Source organism: Poecilia reticulata, linkage group LG2, assembly GCF_000633615.1.
Source record: "Poecilia reticulata strain Guanapo linkage group LG2, Guppy_female_1.0+MT, whole genome shotgun sequence".
In the NCBI taxonomy this organism is placed as follows: Eukaryota; Metazoa; Chordata; class Actinopteri; order Cyprinodontiformes; family Poeciliidae; genus Poecilia; species Poecilia reticulata.
Window position 1 is genome coordinate 33,223,243 of NC_024332.1, and position 18,541 is coordinate 33,241,783.

Genomic DNA, 18,541 nt, shown 5'->3' on the forward strand with positions numbered 1-18,541 from the left:
CCTCGAGGGCCGGCGTCCTGCATGTTTTAGTTCTCTCCCTGGTTTAACGCACATGGATCAAATGATGGCTCATTAGAAGGCCTAAGAGGAACATTGACCTGCTGAAAAGGTTGTTACTACCACCAGGGAGAGAACTAAAACGTGCAGGACGCCGGCCCTCGAGGACCGACTTTGGACACCCCTGATTCAGACTGACGTATTGTAGCAACCCCAGTAAATAATGCAACCGCATTTTAATGGCCAGTTTTTCTAGATCACAAACTTTTTTTGAGCATATCTTTTTGCAAAACTGTGTCATAAATGCTGGTTTGTTGATCTGTCTGGATTATTCCCAACAAGACACTCTTGACAATAATGTCACTGTATCGGTTTCAGCTCCCTATTTGTCTGAATTCAGATACATTTTCCTTAGTTAGGGGAACTATCAGAAAATGTAACTTTTAGTGCAGTAACACTCACTTCAATAAAATATTTGATCTGTCAGTAAAATAGGTAATTGTTGCAGATCTGTAAACAAAATTTTAAATTGAGTGGAAAAAGGGACAAAATCACATCAATTAAAATGTTATGCAGACTGCACAAAAGTGACAATGATTTTAATGACTCCTTGGCAAATGCCTTTCCTTAAAGGAATTGCATCTGTAAAAAAACAGTCCAGATCATGACAGCCTTGCTTTCGGAGACTGTTTATCCGCTATAATTGTTCCTTTGCCTTCTCTTTGTTTACATTCTGCATTTGCAATGGGTCAACCAACCAAAATGCAATCACAGAGAGATACCAGAACATGATAAAAAAAGGGAGAGAGAGCAGTCAAAAGGCAAAGCAAACTGCTGATCAAGACCAAATTAAATGTTTAAAGACAGTCTGATTGCATAGAAGCAATTCATAAAGAAATTAAAGATGTTGAAAGATCCTATTAGGTGAAATGACATTTAGAAACTCACCTGTCTGGGTTATCTGATGCACAAACAGAATCAATCAAACCCACATCTAGTGTACCCTAGAAAGAAAAAAATGGTGGTGTGAATGAAAAGCTTTCCCTTTTAAATGCTAAATATTTTCTGTAGACATCGACTCCTGCTAAAGGCTGCAAGAGAGAAGCTGTAGGTCAGATAAATTAACCTTGCTACGGATCAGAGAGCTTCAGTTTCAAATACTTCAAGTAAAACCAAAGTTATAATCTAACCTCAAAACTGGACTGGACCTTCATACTTTAGTGGAATCAGTTACATGTTTATTCACTTCTCACTGTACAATAAAAAAAAATAAATAAAAAAATAACTGAGGCTGGAGCCGAGGCACTCACCACAGCATTCTTTGGGTTGGCCTGTTCGTGGTGCATCTCCAGGAGCTGCTCCGGGCTGGCGCTGTGGACCCGACTCAGCACATTGAACCAACCACTGAGTGGGTCAGAGGGAGTTCAGAAAGCACAAAGTCAGCAAACACATAATTGCTAATTAAACCGTGAACTTCCATCGGGCAACCACAAGGGGGAACTTAATTTCTATACTTGTAGGTTGAGACAATTTAAAAAAGCAGCACTTGGCAGAAAGCAAGACAAACGGAGATAATGGGAATATAATTTACCTGGCATCTTCAGGGGACTCAGCATAGATCTGATAAGTCCTCTCCTCAGTGACAATGTTCAGAGCATTTTCCTTCTCGTGGTTGTCCACAATCTCCCTTTAAAAAGACATGCAGAGTTATTTTTGACAATGATAAAATGATTAGTGCAGTGCTTTGCAAAAAAAGTTTATACCCTTTAAACCTTTTAACATTTGTCCTGCTGCAGCCACAAACTTCAGTTAATTAAATTTGGCTTTTATGCAACAAACCAACTTAAAGCAGAAAGCAACGATGGTCAAAGAAGTTTCAAAATAAATAAAAATCTGTGTTTGAATTCAGCATCCTTTAGTTAATGCTTTACAGAGTCAATATCCTGACAGAAAGATGCTGCTGCCAACGCATTTTAATTTTATGGCAGTCATGGTGTGTTCAGGGTCATGTGCAGGGTTAGTTTTTTGGGCTTTTAGTCCAAAAAAGTTTAGTTTTGGTCTTATCTGACTGAGGCACCTCCTCCCACATGTTGGTCTGTAGTTTACTGCAACTCGAGGGCAGATTTAAAAAATATATATATAACGACAGTTGTCAATTTTACAGATTGTTTCCTACGAGGGTGTTTTCTGAAGGAAATTTGATGCACTTGACTTTATCTAGAGGTATTAGGATATTAGGGGGTCTGAAAGTAAAAGCACAACGCACTTTTCAGACTTGTAAGCTATTTTGAGGCCCGTTTATCATCTTCTTTCCACTTAAAAAGTTAAATATAAGTGGTTGTATTGTGACAATACGGAAAAAAAACAACAACTTTAAAATACTTGACACTGTATGACATTTATTCAAGGTTTCTTACTTGGCTGCACGGATGTCTATCGTTCCTTTCAGCTTCTCTTCGCTGTCGTTCTCGAAGTACATGAGTTTTGCCTCGCGCAGGACAAACCATCGCATCTTCCAGTTGCGCCGAGACAAAGTGGACATCCCTCCGCCTTTTTTGTAAAGCCAGCCAGATTTGAGGGAATCCTGTTTGGCCCGGAACCACATGAAGGTCTCGTCTTTGAGCACACACCAGCGGCGACGCCATGGGATCATGAGTCCACCTGAGATGTTGATTGGATCGTTTTAAAATGTGACGAGATATTTCACTTAAAACGCTGCTGCTTCTGGTGGCTGAAATGCAAGGATGCGAACCAGTCTGAAAGACCCACGGTCGGCATATTTAAGCTGTGCATTAATCGTTTGCATGCCTCATGGGCAGTGGATAGGTACTCACCCTTCATGTAGAGGTAGCCATGGAAATATGGAGGCCCAGTGCCATTCAGCAAACTCACTCTCCCGTTGGAAATCTCCTCGTCTGTGTCCACGTAGCCGTCATTCTCCTCGTCACTGTCAATGAACTGAAACACAGCAGCACTGTGATGTTGCTTCACTCTGGGTGGATGTGAAATACACAGCAACGCTTTGCTCAACATGCATCAGGTAAAAAAATAAAATAAATAAAATCCTTGAGCTGCAAGTATAATTAACGACCGCTCCATTTAGATCTGCACGATTCTGTGATTTCACTTCTGACATTCTGTCTGAACTCGCTTGCAGAAATCTTTAAAAGCCGTCCCTTCACACCGACACAGATGCACGTTTCTGCACGCCAACACATACAACATTTTTCTTTTCCTCTGACATTCTGCTGATGCCACAAAGTTCAGACTGAAGGCTCTGCTAAGCCAGCGGTATCTTCCATTTAGGCTCAAATGCAGCCACATCTGCGGAGCCAAAACAAATGATTTCTAGTCAGCTTCATTGTTGTTTCCATGTGAGCTGGGCCTTGTGGTAACAGCGGCAGGCAACGCAGCAAAGGATCATGTGTGGAGAAGTCATACGTTAAAGCAAAATAATAAACACCGGACATTCTTGGTGTTTTGGTGCATGTGAGAGCAACCTCAGTGAGCTCTCGTTTAGGTTTCAACTTTAATAATGCATATTTCGAGTAGTTTATGTCTACTTGCTTCAGATGTTACTTTCAGTGACTTGGTTTATAATACAGTGACTCGCAAAAGTTTTTCAAATCTCTTGAACACATTCTGCTATGTCACACCTACACACTTTTATGTATTTTATTCTGATTTTATGTGTTAGACCAGCATAACGTAGAGTAAAACCGTTTCAAGCACTTTCTTCTCTCATGCTATCAAATAACATCCAGTGCAACCAATTAATCGTCACCTAATAAGGAAATCGAGCTCACATGTGTGCAACTTGATCTCGGTATAAATTCAGCTGTTCTGTGAAGGCCTCAGAGGTTTGTTGAACATTAGAGAACAAAACCACATGAAGACCAAAGAACACATCAGGCACATCAGAGCTAAAGCTGTAAAGAAGCTAGAAGCAGGGTTTGATTATTACCTAATATCCCAACCTTTGAACAGCTCACTGTTCAAAGCCCTGATCAAAAACACATCTCAAAATGGAGACCACATGACACATCTCCAAAAAATGTCAGGCGAAGAGAAGCATCCAATAGCCGATGGACAGTCCGGAGGAGCTTCCATGGTTGAGGTGGGAGAATCTCATGCTAGGACAACTTTTAGTTGCACACACCACAAATCTAGCCTTCAGGTGAGGGAGGAAGACAACCATAAGAAGTCCTGTTTAAAGTTTGCCACAAGTCACGAAGGAAACACAGCAAACATGAAGAACAAGGTCGCCTAGTCTGAGGAAACCAGAGCTGAAACTTTTAGACTACATGGGGGGAAAACCTACACTGCATATCGCCCTGTACACAGCATTCTCAGAAGGCCACCTGGTAGTGGCAGAATTATGAAGCTGGTGAAAGTTGATGGGAGGATGGATGGAGTGAAAGACGGAGCAAACCTATTAAGTGTCGCTGGACGATTTAGTGAAATGTATCACAATATAAGGGTTTCATATCAGTAGATATTGATAATTATTGATTTGTTTATTGCTTTAAATACCTAAAATACGGCCAAGCTAACAAAGTGACCTTTTAATCCACCATTTCCCCTCAAGCTGTTGTACTCATTTTCTTCTTCCACTCCATGCCACTGTTTTTTTTTATTTTTAAGCAGTTATGAGGCACGGTGGAAGAAACCTGAAACTGCTGCTGTACAAGTTACTCAACAACTTGTTGCTAGGTAGCCACATGCTACTCAACAGGTTGTTGCTATAGGTAACCAAAGAGTGAGCGAATTAGTTGATAAGTTTTAGCTGGCTGTTAGAGTAGCTTAAGCCTTTCCTCTGCCTACATTCACCAGAATGTTGGATCAGAGTTTAGTGAAATTATTCAGCATTATATAGAACATATCATTTATTGATACTGGTCACGTGCCTATCACCATATATATTGTTACTGATTTATTGTCCACCTCTAGCTGAGAGGCTACAGAAGACTGAGGCAGAGGTTCAACTTTCAGATGAACAACAATCCTACTCCTGGTTGTTGGTCTATCAMATAAAATTAAATGGGGTTTCAATGTGGCAAGAAAGGTTTGATAGATAAATATTCAGCAGAAGCTGAACTTACAGAGTCTGAGCTGCCTCTGAAAGAATCCAGGCTGTTTTGTGTGCAGGAGGATTCTCGTAACACCTCCTCGTCTGTGATATGGCCATCGTTGATGCTAGCACCTGAGCTCCCATGGGCCTCCTCAAACTCCTCCTGATCATAGTCTGACTCTGTGTCTGGCAGGTTTGACTGCGATGGCACATCATTCAAAGGCACAAAATCCAAAGTCCTGGTAGTTGTCTGGCATGGCTGCCTTTCTCCATTAGTCACTATAAGAGGAGAAGGAGGAGGGGGACGGGTTTGGGAGTCTGTAACAATGGGGGTATGATTAAGTCCATTAGAGGTGGCAGGGGGGAGTTTTTCTGGTGCAGATTGAGGACCTGAGGATGAGGACACCATGACTCCTTCTGCAAAGGCAGGGGGAGGAGGAGGAATACTTTGAAACACGTCCGTATCAAGAGGAACCGTAGCTGGGGGAGGAAAGTCCGGCAAAGGAACACATTCGTCCTCCGCGGGGAAACCCTCGTCCACTTCCTCCTCGGCCAAAGGAGCTGCCGATTCATTCACTTCGTGGAGATTTTCCTCGCTTGAGAGCGATGGCTCTAGCCCTCCGAAGTCCAGCAGGTCCAGGAACTCCGTTGCCACGCGAGACGCCTCCTTCTCCAGCCTGTAGATCTCAGCGTCCCTCATCTGACGCAGCTCCTCGCGGGAAACGTCCCCGAGGAGAGACACGCCGTCCTCCTGCTGCTTCTGCAGACGCTCGATCTCCCGCTCGAGACGCAGGATCTCCTCCATCTGGCGGCTCTCCTCCTCAGAGGTGTGGTTGTTGGTCGGAGTCTGGGTGAGATCCTGCTGTTGACCAGAACGGTTCAGAAAATTCTACCACATCATGTTTGAGTTATTATTTTAGAAGCGGAAGATGAAATTGAGTTACCTTAGGGCAAGCACCATTCACAAGGGAGTTCCTACAGATAGAATATTGATTTTATAAGTAGAGTATAAAGTAAAGAAAGTTACACAACAAACACAAAAACTACATTCTACCTTGTTGTATCCCCTTTAGCTGCCAATTTCTGCTGTTCTTCTTTCTCCTTCATCAGTCTCTGCTCCTCCTCCTCTTCTGCCCTCCTCTTGCTCTCCTCTTCCTCCTTAAGTCTCTCCTCTTCTTTCCGTCTCTCCTCCTCCTCCATCCTTTCCCTCTCCTCCTCTAAGCGCCTCCTCTCCTCTTCCTCTTCTCTTCTTTTCTTCTCCTCTTCCTCCCGCCTCCGCTTTTCCTCCCTAAGTTTGTGGCAGACGGACCGAGCAAATTGTCCCCTGCGGTGTTTCTGCAGGACGACGGCAGCCAAGCGCAGGCGCAGGAAGGCGCGTCTCCAAAAGTGAGCACGGTAGTTCTTCTGGATGGTAACGATGCTGTACAGGACCCTCTTGTATTGTTTCCTATAAGCAGATATTTTTTAAAAAGTCAAAAAGAATTGATGTTGGCCTTAAACGTCTTTGTTTCATATACATCAAGAAATTGGTTTTTGAACAGAATCAGTGGTCAACTTTCAGAGTCTTCAGTGTGGAAGTTGTTACTGATAAAAAAAACTCCATGTTATGTATTTTTAATGGGTCTAATAATGACATTATAGGAAATACACAAGTTCTATGGAGATATTTCATTTCAACTTCTTGAAGAACCTTGAATAATACGAGTTAAAACAACATTTGATTTAGCATTTTTGAATTGAATTAATACATTTCTGTTATTCTGTCTAGCTACAAAAGAGCAATACTTTCAGCAAACATAAAGGCTGGATGGAGTACCTGGAAGTAACTCTGTTTAAGTTTGACAAGATTTCAGTCTTTGCCTGCTTTGAAACACCCTGGACTTGAAAGCACTGGAAGCCTTTTGAAAATGTCAGAGTTAAGTTAAGTCACATCTGACATCACTGACGGACAAGTCCAAGTCAAGTTTCAAGAAGACAAGTGCTCATCAAGTCTCAAGTCTCTATCGACCTAAGCAAACACTTTCTCAACTACTCTGCTAATAATTTATGTAAGCAGAATTCAATTCTGATACCATTTGCCCTTAATTTTATGCCTAAGCATATATCTTTTTTTTTACTTTTTGAAGCATGTACATAAACTCTGCTGATTTGTATTTTTCCTGGATCATCATAAAGTGTGATATTTTTCTGATTTGAAATATAAACCTACTGAACGTGTCAAAGAAAGGCCTTTTTAGTTTGTCTTGACAATGACGTCGTTAATAACTCAATTCCCGGACCACGTGTCTAAGTCTAGTCTGAAGTCTTTGTTCCAGGAGCTCAAACCTTCAAGTAGAACTAAATGCTGTCATAACATGCTAAAGATGCCAATAACTTTGTTTCCCGTTTTTACAGCAACGGCACTCACATGTGCATGACGTCGCCTCCGCTCCCATTACAACTAATTAATGACCCCCCACAGAAGGAAGGCTAGTGTATAAATAGCTTAAAGGCTGTTTTTGAAACTTCCTGTTTTAAAAGGATCGGCTTTTAAGATAAAAAAAAAAAATCTGTTTCGGCAGGTCAAAGCTGTACAAAAACACACACAATTCTGATTGGTGCATCTTTATTTCAGCTTCTCTGTTTAAATAAACACTCTGGAAAGAAAAAGGCCTGTGTGGCTGTGCCAATCCTCTGTGGGCCGTTGTGTTTAGCATTGTGACTCAGCCCCAACACCCACACACAGCACATGCATTAGATGCATATAAACATGGACACGTCCAAACAGCACATAACTTTCTGGGGACCACACACGAAACTCTGCTCCGACTCTGTGACCCCCCAGTCTGACCTGTCGTCCACATTTATCACAGCGTGTGCTTCCTCTGGTGTCAGGATGGCCTCTGAACTGATATAATGTTACGTGTAATAACACAAAGCCTGTACTTGTGTCTTTAGGGAACTTCCCGAGGCTCTGGCTTCAGTAAGAACGAGCCAGAGGGGAAGGAAACCCATAACCTGAATGCTGTCATCAGCCCCATTATACTCTCCCAGCAGAGCTTTTCGCAGTACTGTATGTAACCTTATATATGTCTGCATGCAGGTGGAGTACAGTTAGATTAAATGCCTAAGGGGCGTCTGCATGTGCAGATGTTTAACAAGCATTGAGAATAGAAGAGAGGCGGGCTATGCAATTAGTCAAGTTTTGGTCAGATTCTTTTCAGTTTCTGCTCGAGAAACATTTCAGCTTCCCTTTGATTTTCACCATGTTGAAATCCGATATAAAATTCTAAAGACTAGAGGAATTTGTAAATACGATGATGTGAGATAAAGAAATCTGAGAGATCCTTGAAGAATTAAGAGGTTTGACAGCATTTAATAACTGTTCCTCTTTCACCATGGAGGTTAACATACTGAAAAATGAAAGTTCTCTGTGTATACAAAAAGTGTTTTATTAAACATTGAGTCTATGAAATATACATGTCACTTCTGTATAGTGCATGCATACTAGCGGGTGAATAAATTCACATTGCTGCATAGTGTTAGGTTATAGTACTTCTTTGTCCAAAGTGATCAGATAATAAATCAGAAAGTAGGTCAGGTTGTCAGTTGCACCCATTTTTACCAGTGAAAACTACATAACTTTAAAAAAAAACTCAAGCATCAGTTGAAAGCAAGCCAGTTATGTATCCATTCATAATGTCTCCCACTGCTTATGCTTGTCTTTATACTGTTTGTCTGTTAGCTAGTTGTGTGAATGTTTTCTTTTCTTGATGTATGTTATTTTATTTTTTTTAAACTTTTTTTAATATAACTATATGTATGTGAGGTATTTAGTTTTTCCCCCTTACTTGTACTGAACAGAGGATGCAATTTAGTTATTGTGCTAATTCCTGAATGGCGATTCTGCCATAAATTGAGGTGATGTTGTTTAATGTGCACCATCTTAATCAAATAAATTAAATTAAACTCCAAAACTCCAGGGCTGCACAAAATGAAGAAAACATATAATTGTGATACTATTGTTGAATATTACTAAGCTGATATTAATCATCATACTCCCACAATTTCCTGTTTGCTTCCTTCGTTAGCATTATCAGAAAGTCTCATCACTCCGGTTGAGCTTTAGCATCTCAGCCCCTGAAAAATACATCCATCGTGGTGATTACCATAAAAAGTCCATTCAACAAGCCAAATATTTCATTCACATGCAGACTTTTCATAACTGGAACTAGAAATATTATAGGGTACCAAATATTTCATCCGAACCCATATTGGATAGATGGTTACTGTGATGTGACTGTGCATTTATGCAGTAGTTTTGGGCCTTTTATCCATTCTTTGACAAATGGCTCAACAAAGTTGAATGGAGACCAAGAGTGTATTTTCATTTCTTCTCCCAGATTCTCGTTTGGAGTTGAGTCTGGACTTTGACTGGGTCACTAGCACAGCAAGAATTAAGCTGTTCCACTGTAGATTTTGCTCCTTATTTTTAATTGTTCTGCTGACTGTCCTAAGCCTTTTCCAGCCTCTATCAGGTTTACTTCAGGATTTCCATYTTCCCATCAACTCTGACCGGCCTCTGTGAACCAATGCAGCCCCACAGCATGGTGTTGCCACCACCATGCCAGGACACTATGTGTGTTGTGATCAGGATGAGTTGCAGTGTTATGAATACTTTCGCAGGTTTGTAGGCAACAACGTTTTGTTTTATTTTATTATCAACAAAACGTTTAGCTCCAGGATGCATTTTAGCAAGTATGATTATGTGATTATTCAAAATAAGAAACACGTCAAATTAATTTCTCTCTTTTTGCTCCCTGGGACAGTAAAGCTAAACATTTGGTACTCCATTATGTAAAATTAAGTGCTTTAGTTGTGGTTTATGCTAATAGAATAAAGAACACCAACAACCATGTTACGTCACCAGGCTCTTACAGCTTCATTCCCTCTAACTTTATAATTTAATTGTAACTTAAAAGATCCCAAATGAAGGCTCTTGAGAGAAAAAAMCCCCCAGATGTTCTGCAACAATGACTGGCTGTCCACTAACTGGGTCATGTACTGCTCAGCAAGTCCACATAGCACGCATGTACATACAGAGACGAGATAACTCTGCCAAAGCCGTGCATGAAAGCACCTAATCCACCCTCCACCTCCCCCATGTGTGTACACACACACACTCACACACTAACACATAAGCTGCATACCTCCACCACAAAACAAACACTGACAACTGCCGCTGCCACTCAGCAATTCAACCCCCCCCTCCATCCGTCCAATCACTCACCTTGCCACATAGCTGAGGATGTGGGCGCGGATCACCATGCCAGCCCTGCGCCGCACCTCTTCCCTCTCCTTCTCCAGCCTCTGCTCCAGCGCCTCCTTCAAGAACACCTGCAGGACGAGCAGCGCCACGGCCGACGTGGGGGTGACAGAGAGGCGGGACGGGGCAGGAGGGATGACAAAGAGRATGGGTTAGTTCCTACGCTTGGTAAGCTTGTAAATAATAAAAATTAAAAAATTTAAAAAAAAGAGAGAGAAAGGGACGGGGGCCCACAGAGATGTGAAGGGCCCCTGTTTTCWGTTGGTCACTGCAGGAGGAAGCTGTGGTGCAGCTGTAGCTACCATGCAAGCTGGTCTTCCTGACTGCAGAGCAGAACAGGCAGGAAAACTGACTGACTGACTGCAGCGTTTCTGCTGCTGCAGAGCCTCATTGTGTTCGGGGCGTCCTTCCTGAGCTTTCCTCTTCTGCTGCTACCGCTGCCTTGGAAGCTAGACTGACGTATGCAGGCAGAAAGGCACAGCAAACGGGGAGGGGAGAGGCGGGGAGAGGGAGGGATGAGGGGATGTGAGGGGGAGGGATGGTGGCTGCTGTCCAGATAGAAAGCCACACCTCTCCTTGGTCTCATGAGGGAAGGAGAAAGAGTTTGAGTTAACCCTTCCCTCACTCCTGGAAACTTTTTTTTTTCTTTCCAACATTTTCACTTTTGTTGTAAGAGRCTGGAAACCCTGTAACTTTGTCTGAGCTAAAACAGAGCTTATGTGGCCACTTTATTCCCCAGAAGAAGAGTTTCTGTTTGCGGGTGGAGACATTCAAGTGTTTGTGTGTTTGTTTCCCAGATGTTCCACTTATCAAAGGATCTCACAGCTGCAGCTCTGCCCAAACTCTGTGAAAGTCTGTGAGAGGAGGAAGCTTCCCCTTCGTCCACATCCTTCCCCCGTCTGTAAAACAAACGGCTCTCAAACACATGCGCGAGCCAGCAAATATTAACCCTGGTCTCCTAATTCGGGGCACACAGCTTCCCCCTGGACACAATCAGTGCGTACATAATTACACACAGCTGGTTCCACCAGAAAGAAAYGTAGACCCTGAGCCTCGTTCCCACAACCCACACAACATTACCCAGAAACCAGGAATAACACACTGCCACCAGAAACACACACTCATGAGCTGAGCAACGTTGTCTCATACAGTGACTTGCAAAAGTATTGAGCTCTCTTGAGCTCTTTCACATTTTTTACCACAAAAAACTTTAATGTATTGCAATGAGACATAAAATGTAAGGACGACATATATAGTTTTAAGTCTTTTTCTCAGAAAAAATGTCTTGTAGTTAAAATTACTAACCCTTCTGCAGTAGGTCTGACTGTACCTATCATTCCCCGACTCGAAGGTGAARCTCCGCCCCAGTTTCAAGGCTTTTGCAGCCTCTAACAGGTTTCTTCCAGGATTAACTATAATTTAGCTCAATCCGACTTATCATGTGTTTCTGTGAAGTATTAGTTGTCCAATTTACAGTTATGTACTACTTGGTGTTAGTCTATGACAAGAGTCTGCAACCTTTACAACCTGAAGACCCATTTTTTACTCTCGGGCCTGTCAAATAAAACATAATTAGAGCCAGAAATGTCACAAGACCTGTTAAAAAAAAAACCCTGAGTTTGCTATATTTAAATTTAGAAAAACCACAGCTGCCTGGTTCTTTACTACTTTTAGCCAAAGTTATTAAGAGTCATCTTGGACGGTCCAAAGAGCCATTTGCAGCTCTGGAGCCAAAGGTTGCAGACCCCTGGTTTATGACAATACATCCTAATAAAACACACTGAAGGCTGTGTTTGGAACGAGTAATACCTTAGCGAGGCAATGCTAGCTGAGGGTTCATCCACCTCCTCTGTGTGAGTGTGAGGGACATTTAATTTACACTGGCATCTGCACATTCGTGGTCATGCACCAGTTATGCATTCAAAGCGAGCCGTACATATGGCCCGCATCATTTTTCATGTCTCACCATGCGTTTTGGCCTGCCATGTGTRCAGGTTGACACTGTTCACGGCGTGCTAGCCAAATGGGATATTACAAGAAAAGTGTCCAAAAGGGAAACGGCAAATCTGAAAAGTCTCAGCCACGCAGGAACCACAACTGAGGGCAGGAAGGAACCCGGGGTCAGACGCGGGTTTAGCTGATTTCAAAAGAACTCCATAAAAGCTGTTTTCTTCATAGCTTCTCTTGGCTTTGCGCAGTCTGACTGAAACGAGTTAGTTAAAGTCGATCTTTCTTTGAAATAAARAGTCGAGTGAGCTTCAGACTGCAACGCAGAGCTATTAAAACTCCTCAAAAACAAGGGCACAAAGCATGCCGTGACTGTAAGTCTGCCTCGATGTTACTCACACGGACAGTTGTTTGTTTAATGCACAGCTCGGTGAGTGTGTTAAGGGGAAAACACCGCAGCTCCTACAGGATTGTCTCGTGATTACAGTAAGTCCTTGTCTGAGTTACAGTTACCGACTCAGGATTTTCCTTTTAGGAGGAGGAAGTTGTCAACAAGACTCAGACAAATCTTTGGGACATGAGTCAAAGAGACTGCGGTGGCCATTAASAGTTTAGGAGTGACAGAAGGCTCAGCTTGGTCTCAACGGTTTGCAAATTTTCTCAAACATTCTTCATATTTCTTTTTTTGGCAAAACGTGGCTTGTTTATGCACTCGGTGTATAAAAAAGCTCTCTAACAAGGTGTTTGTCAAGTGAGTTGCTAACCGAATAGTATTTTGTGGCCTTCTGTGGTCTTAAAGAAAAACATGAACTGGCTTTTTAACGTCTCCCTGAGCCTATCCGGTTAAACTTTCCCATCCATATTTGAGAAACCAAAAACCTAGAAAGTTGATATTTTCTTTCTTGGCGAAAGAGAAAAATAATTTGAAACATTGAATTGTGGTGTTGTTCGTGGCTACTCTAAGTACCCAGGGCATGAATCTATGACAAGTCACTCCAAACTGACAAAAAAAAAAGAGAAGGAAAAAACCAACAAGTCCAGGCATGTTTTTATAAGTGTGTGTATGTGAGCTGCACCTTTGTCTTCCCCAGCTGCCACTCTTTCTTGGTGTTATCATGAAGGGTGAGTACCTCCAAACAGCAAGACTTCTCTTCCGCCGAGACGGTTTTGTTTTTGTGGATCATTTTGTACCTGCGAAAACACAAAAACACAAAGAAAATATTTTTTGACTGCCTTTGTTTTAAAATAAAATCTATCTCCTTTTTGAATGGTATGACTACAGAATAAGATGAGAGTAAGTACAAATAATGACAAAGTGACCCAGTGTAGTACACATTTAAACAAAATTTGATGGAAACCTTTYAGGGTTAAACAGAAGTCATTCTTTCTAATAAAAAAGATGCCTTGCATTTATGATCTCAATTAAATTACAGCCTTATTCCAAGCATAAAGCAAAAATAATTATTCTGAMTTTGATAGCTAGATATATATTTATACTATGGTGTCTAAATTGTATTTGACAGCACAGATACCATTTAGCCTCAGTAAAAGGACTTTCTGTCAGCAACAGGCCAACATCATCACAGATTCTTCAGCTGGCATAAAGTACAAATGCTGTTTTATCTCAAGCCCACCTGGCAGGTTTTTTAACTAAAAAAAAGGATTACAGTTAAAGCAACAAAAGTTTTTAGCAAATCTTATACATTTACATTTGTGTTATTTGTTCCATTTCTTTAATAAAGTAAGTACAGCTGCACAGTCTGAGTGGGGCTTACTTCTGGTTTTCCTACCTGCTGAAAAAGTCTTTAAATGTTCTGCGGACGGGGAATCCAGCCTTTCGAATCTTTACAGTTTCCAGCATCCCAGAATATCGCAGCTGGTTCAACACGACATCCGGGTCGAACCGATTAGCCTTCTGCCAGAGACAAACAAGCAAGAGGAACTACTTTTTTTTTTTTTATTCATGTCCAGTGATAGAAGCAGCAATAACTCTGTTTTATGATGTCATTTTAATAGAAAAGTGGTGCAGAGCAAATGCACAGCTGGTGTTTAAACATGCAGACATGTCATCTTTTAAATATAACCTTCATCTTTGAGTGCAGCTAAAGAAAGTTATGACACAGCCAAACACTGCAGGCAACACCCACTCAAACAACCTCTCTGGCGAGTCAAGCTTAACTTGAACTAGAAAGTAAATGACCACAGAGAGCTCTATCATTTAACATTAACAGTCGGGTTACTGAAAGGAAACACAAACACCGTCAGATGGGAAACCTGAGCTATGTTAGGCAAGACCTTGGCAGCCTGGGGGGCCTTTTTTTTTCTTCCTGGAATCCTCAACAGCGTTGTTACCAATAATCCTCAGGCATGCTTATCGCCGAGGATCTGCCATATCTGCCGCCTTTCTTTGGAGGCCGGCAGATCACTTGGGTCCACATGAAGGCCATTTGTCACACAGAGGGCCCACACAGGATCACAGCAATTCTTCTACATGTCAGTCTAATTACAGACTGACGCTTGTCAGCGTGGAAATTTGCATCTTTAGTTCCTCGTTGTGGCCCTTTGATTTGTTAACTTCTCTGCAGAGGWTTGAGGGAGCTGAAAGAAGAACGTCACGTTGATTTGAAAGCATGAAAAACGAGCCGATGCGACGACGTTTTTGTTTTTTTTCCGGCATGTAAATCACACAAATGCACACTTTCCATTTGTGGGTCTACATAAATTTGCATGCTTGTCATTCTGTCACAGGGTAGGATTAACAAATTAACTGCCTGCTTCATCTTGACCACCCAGAGCAAGATAAGGCAATACAAGGCAAGGACAATGAGACGGGAGGTGTTTGTCAGAGAGCAGAGAGGTGGACACTGAAAAAAAAAGGACGAGACGAAACAGGAAGAGAAGAAAGATATGCAGGCCAATCAGCAGAACATCAACTACAGATGTCACCTCTGGCTTCTGGATAAAAAGATACAGTGGGAGAAGTGTGTATTTGCACCAAAGAAGAAGTCGTATGTTAGTAGCGAATATCTACAGCTAAACAGTAACTTTTGAGTGAGAAAATCTTATTTGTGGTTGGAGCTGTCAGAGCACAGAGGCTGAAGCACAAATATGAGCTCTGGGTGCAGGGGGAGCTATGAATAGCACCAAGGAGGTTTAACTTCACATGCGACCTTGACAAGACCTGGCAGAGATTCAAACYTTTTTTTTATTCTTGTCCAATGAAATTTGCATGACTTACCTTGTCCATGTTTGGTTTGATGCAGCGTACAAAAAAAGGATTAGAGGCACTCAGTGTGGCCATCAGGGAATGGAGAGAGTCCTGAAAGACATCAGCGCAAAGACAGTAAAGAACAAAACATTTTTTCTAATATAACTTGTACTTTGAGGTAAAAAAAACAACAAAAAAACAAACTCAGGGTAAAGTTTCAATTTTTCTTCTTTTTCTACATTCTACACACAATTTTAGTTACAAATCACTCTGGAATTATTAAACTGTTTTACCAATTAATTTAAATTAAAAGTACAGTAAAACCTTAACTATACTGCCTTCACGTGAGTCAGTTTTAAAAGAAGCACTGACAGCTTCTCAAAAAACAGTAAATATGTATCCCTCGAAGTCTCAGTCTTTTGCATCTCTGTGTCCTCCAACCTGTTTCCTTGTTCCTGCTATTTTAATGCGAAGGACATCGAAATCTAAGTATATGCAACAAATAAAAAATATAAAAGCATTTTTATTTCACTTATCCATATCTAAAATTACTTTTTTATGAGAGACACATGGACAAATACACACTCCGAGGAGCCTTGAACCACCCAGACTTTTCTCAGTACGGCAGACACTGGGTCTCCAGCAGCTGAGTGTGACTGGCCCCTGGTTGGCCCCTCTCTGCCCAGCCGTCAACCTTAATCCATTGGATTTTTGGACCTGTTTGCCAGGGCGACCTGCCAAATCCTCGCTTGCTCGCTGTAGTTAGGACGTGTTCAAACGGAGTCCTCTGCAGCATCCCCTCCTCCACACATCAACAGCTCGCAGCTCCAGTTTTCCCTCCAATTCATCATCCATCATCCTCGGTTGATACTAAACAGATATCCTTCTCCTCCCCCTCTGTGTGTTTCACTTCTCCTTATTGTACAATAATAAAGAAGAGATGTGACCCTCAGAGATTTCTGGCCCATTTCATGTCTTGACATGCCAGTAAAAATTTTAACTGAGTTAAACGTTTTTCTGTAAAAGCCCTAAATTACAGGATTAAAAACATGTTTTCTAGCCTATATTGTGAAACAGCATTTGCCTCCTTTTTCATATCCATCAACTAAGTTCTACAAAAAGATTTTTTTGAAAGGATAATTTTCTCCTTTTGCCGAATAAACTATACACGGCAACATCTGAAAAAGTAATTTCAAAGAAAGATTGCCAAAATGAGTACATATTTTTGAAAAATGAATCATCCAAAAATAAAAAACAAAACAAAACAAAAAAAAAACTACAGAAGTATGGAATGGTTGTTGAGTGAAATGTAGCAGYCAGAATAAACTGAAATGCTCACATAGTATTTACAACTTTGTTTTTAATTTCTTATTTGGGCATGCTATGACTTTGTGTTTAAACACCCCAGTGGAAGTAACTTTGAGTCTTTTTAACTCAGCAACAACTTCCACAACAAAGATTGTTGTGGTTAGGGCGTTCTGGTCAAGTCAAGTCGAGTTTATTTGTATAGCACATTTCAGCGACAAGGCAGTTCAAAGTGCTTTACCTCATAAAAACATCATGCAGTCATCAGTGATGAAACAAGCAATAAACATTGCATTTAGTCATTTTTGATGATGGCATTTCGTCAAATGCCATCATCAAAATAATCAAGCAAATACACATCAAATATATGTTGATCAGTTTTCCAGTGACTGCAAACCAAAGGCTACTCTAAACATGTGGATTTTAAGCCTTGAATTCGGCTGTTTTGCAGTTTTCTGGAAGTTTGTTTCAGATTTGTGGTGCATAGAAGCTGAATGCAGTTTTTCCATTTTTGCTTCTGGTTCTTGAGATGCAGACCAGACCAGAACAGAACCAGAARAAAATAGAGGTTTGGAAGGTTGATTCGACAACAACAGTTCTCTAGATCTTGCTGCGACAATTGTCCTTTAATACCAAAAATGTTCTTCCAGTAGGATATAGAAGACTGACTCTGTTAACTGTCTTTGTGTGATTCTGAAGCTTCAGGTCTGAGTCAATCATTGCATTTGGATTTCGGACCTGGTCGCTAGTTTCTAGCTGTAATTACCGAAGCTGCGTGCYGATTCTGGATCCTTCCTCTCTGGGTCCAAAATGATAATTTAAGTTTTGTTTCTGTTCCGCGGATCTCTGACTAGATCCAGTCAAAAATGAACATGAATTAGTCCCAGTCACCACCCAAATCCTCTGTGCGTCATTACAACATGTTTCTTGTCAATGTGCTGAGATAATACCACAGATGTGAAAAAAGGAAAACAAATGTTATCCAGTGCCTTGTCCAGGCGTCTCACCCTGAACTGGGAGCTGACGGTGGGTTTCCGACGGGCTGTCCCCATCTTCAGAGTCTCGTCTCCACTTCTGCTGCCGACGCGTTCAAAGAGGTCGTAGATGAAGTCGAGCCTGGAGACGCAGCAGAAGAAGACAGGCGGTCAAAGAAACTCGTTCATGCCAAGGAGAGAGCMTCCCTGTATTGGTGTGCCAGTGTACAGGATACAAAAGAGGACATGTGCTCACCGGCTGTCTTTGAGGATGAACAAAATGTCATCTCTGAAGGTGTCTCTATTCTTCTCCAAGATTCCCCGCACATCATACAGCACCTACAAAACAAAACAACAAAAAAAAGATGGTAGGAATAGTGACAGAAGCAGCTTAAAAATATAATAATGATAATAAATTTGCAATTGAGAAACACCAGATTTGTCTGGGACAAATTTTTCAGACAAATTTTTCAACAGAAAATTATAAAGTCAGTAATATACAAAAAAAACCATAAAGCTTTTAAACTTATAATAATAAAACTACTTGGCATCACAATGTGGAGGGGAGCTTGCGTAGAGTTTGCATAATGTTCGGGGCAACTCTCACACAGCTTGTGAAGATAACTGCTTTCATGCAGAATCACCTTTTCTGACCAATAAYTAAAAACACAGAAGTTAGAGTTTTTCTACTGTCGTCATAAACATGCATAAAATACATGTTTTTAGAAGAGGAT

General features: G+C 41.4%; 1 protein-coding gene across 2 annotated transcripts in view; it reads right to left on the minus strand.

Annotated features, from left to right (window-relative positions):
* Positions 1-18,541, minus strand: part of myo10l3 (myosin X, like 3) — a 68,917-nt gene that overhangs the window by 7,559 nt on the left and 42,817 nt on the right. The window contains exons 17-30 of one of the 2 annotated variants that reach the window (XM_017303500.1): positions 18,064-18,146; positions 17,841-17,949; positions 15,559-15,639; positions 14,111-14,235; positions 13,397-13,511; positions 10,338-10,444; positions 6,123-6,515; positions 6,013-6,043; positions 5,100-5,927; positions 2,832-2,955; positions 2,415-2,658; positions 1,589-1,684; positions 1,308-1,401; positions 946-1,001 (exon numbers count right to left, since the gene is read on the minus strand). In XM_017303500.1, the coding sequence (XP_017158989.1) occupies positions 946-1,001; positions 1,308-1,401; positions 1,589-1,684; positions 2,415-2,658; positions 2,832-2,955; positions 5,100-5,927; positions 6,013-6,043; positions 6,123-6,515; positions 10,338-10,444; positions 13,397-13,511; positions 14,111-14,235; positions 15,559-15,639; positions 17,841-17,949; positions 18,064-18,146 (2,486 nt within the window). Of the gene's footprint in view, positions 1-945; positions 1,002-1,307; positions 1,402-1,588; positions 1,685-2,414; positions 2,659-2,831; positions 2,956-5,099; positions 5,931-6,012; positions 6,044-6,122; positions 6,516-10,337; positions 10,445-13,396; positions 13,512-14,110; positions 14,236-15,558; positions 15,640-17,840; positions 17,950-18,063; positions 18,147-18,541 lie in introns of both variants that reach the window. The other variant, XM_008403966.2, reaches the window with a different exon arrangement.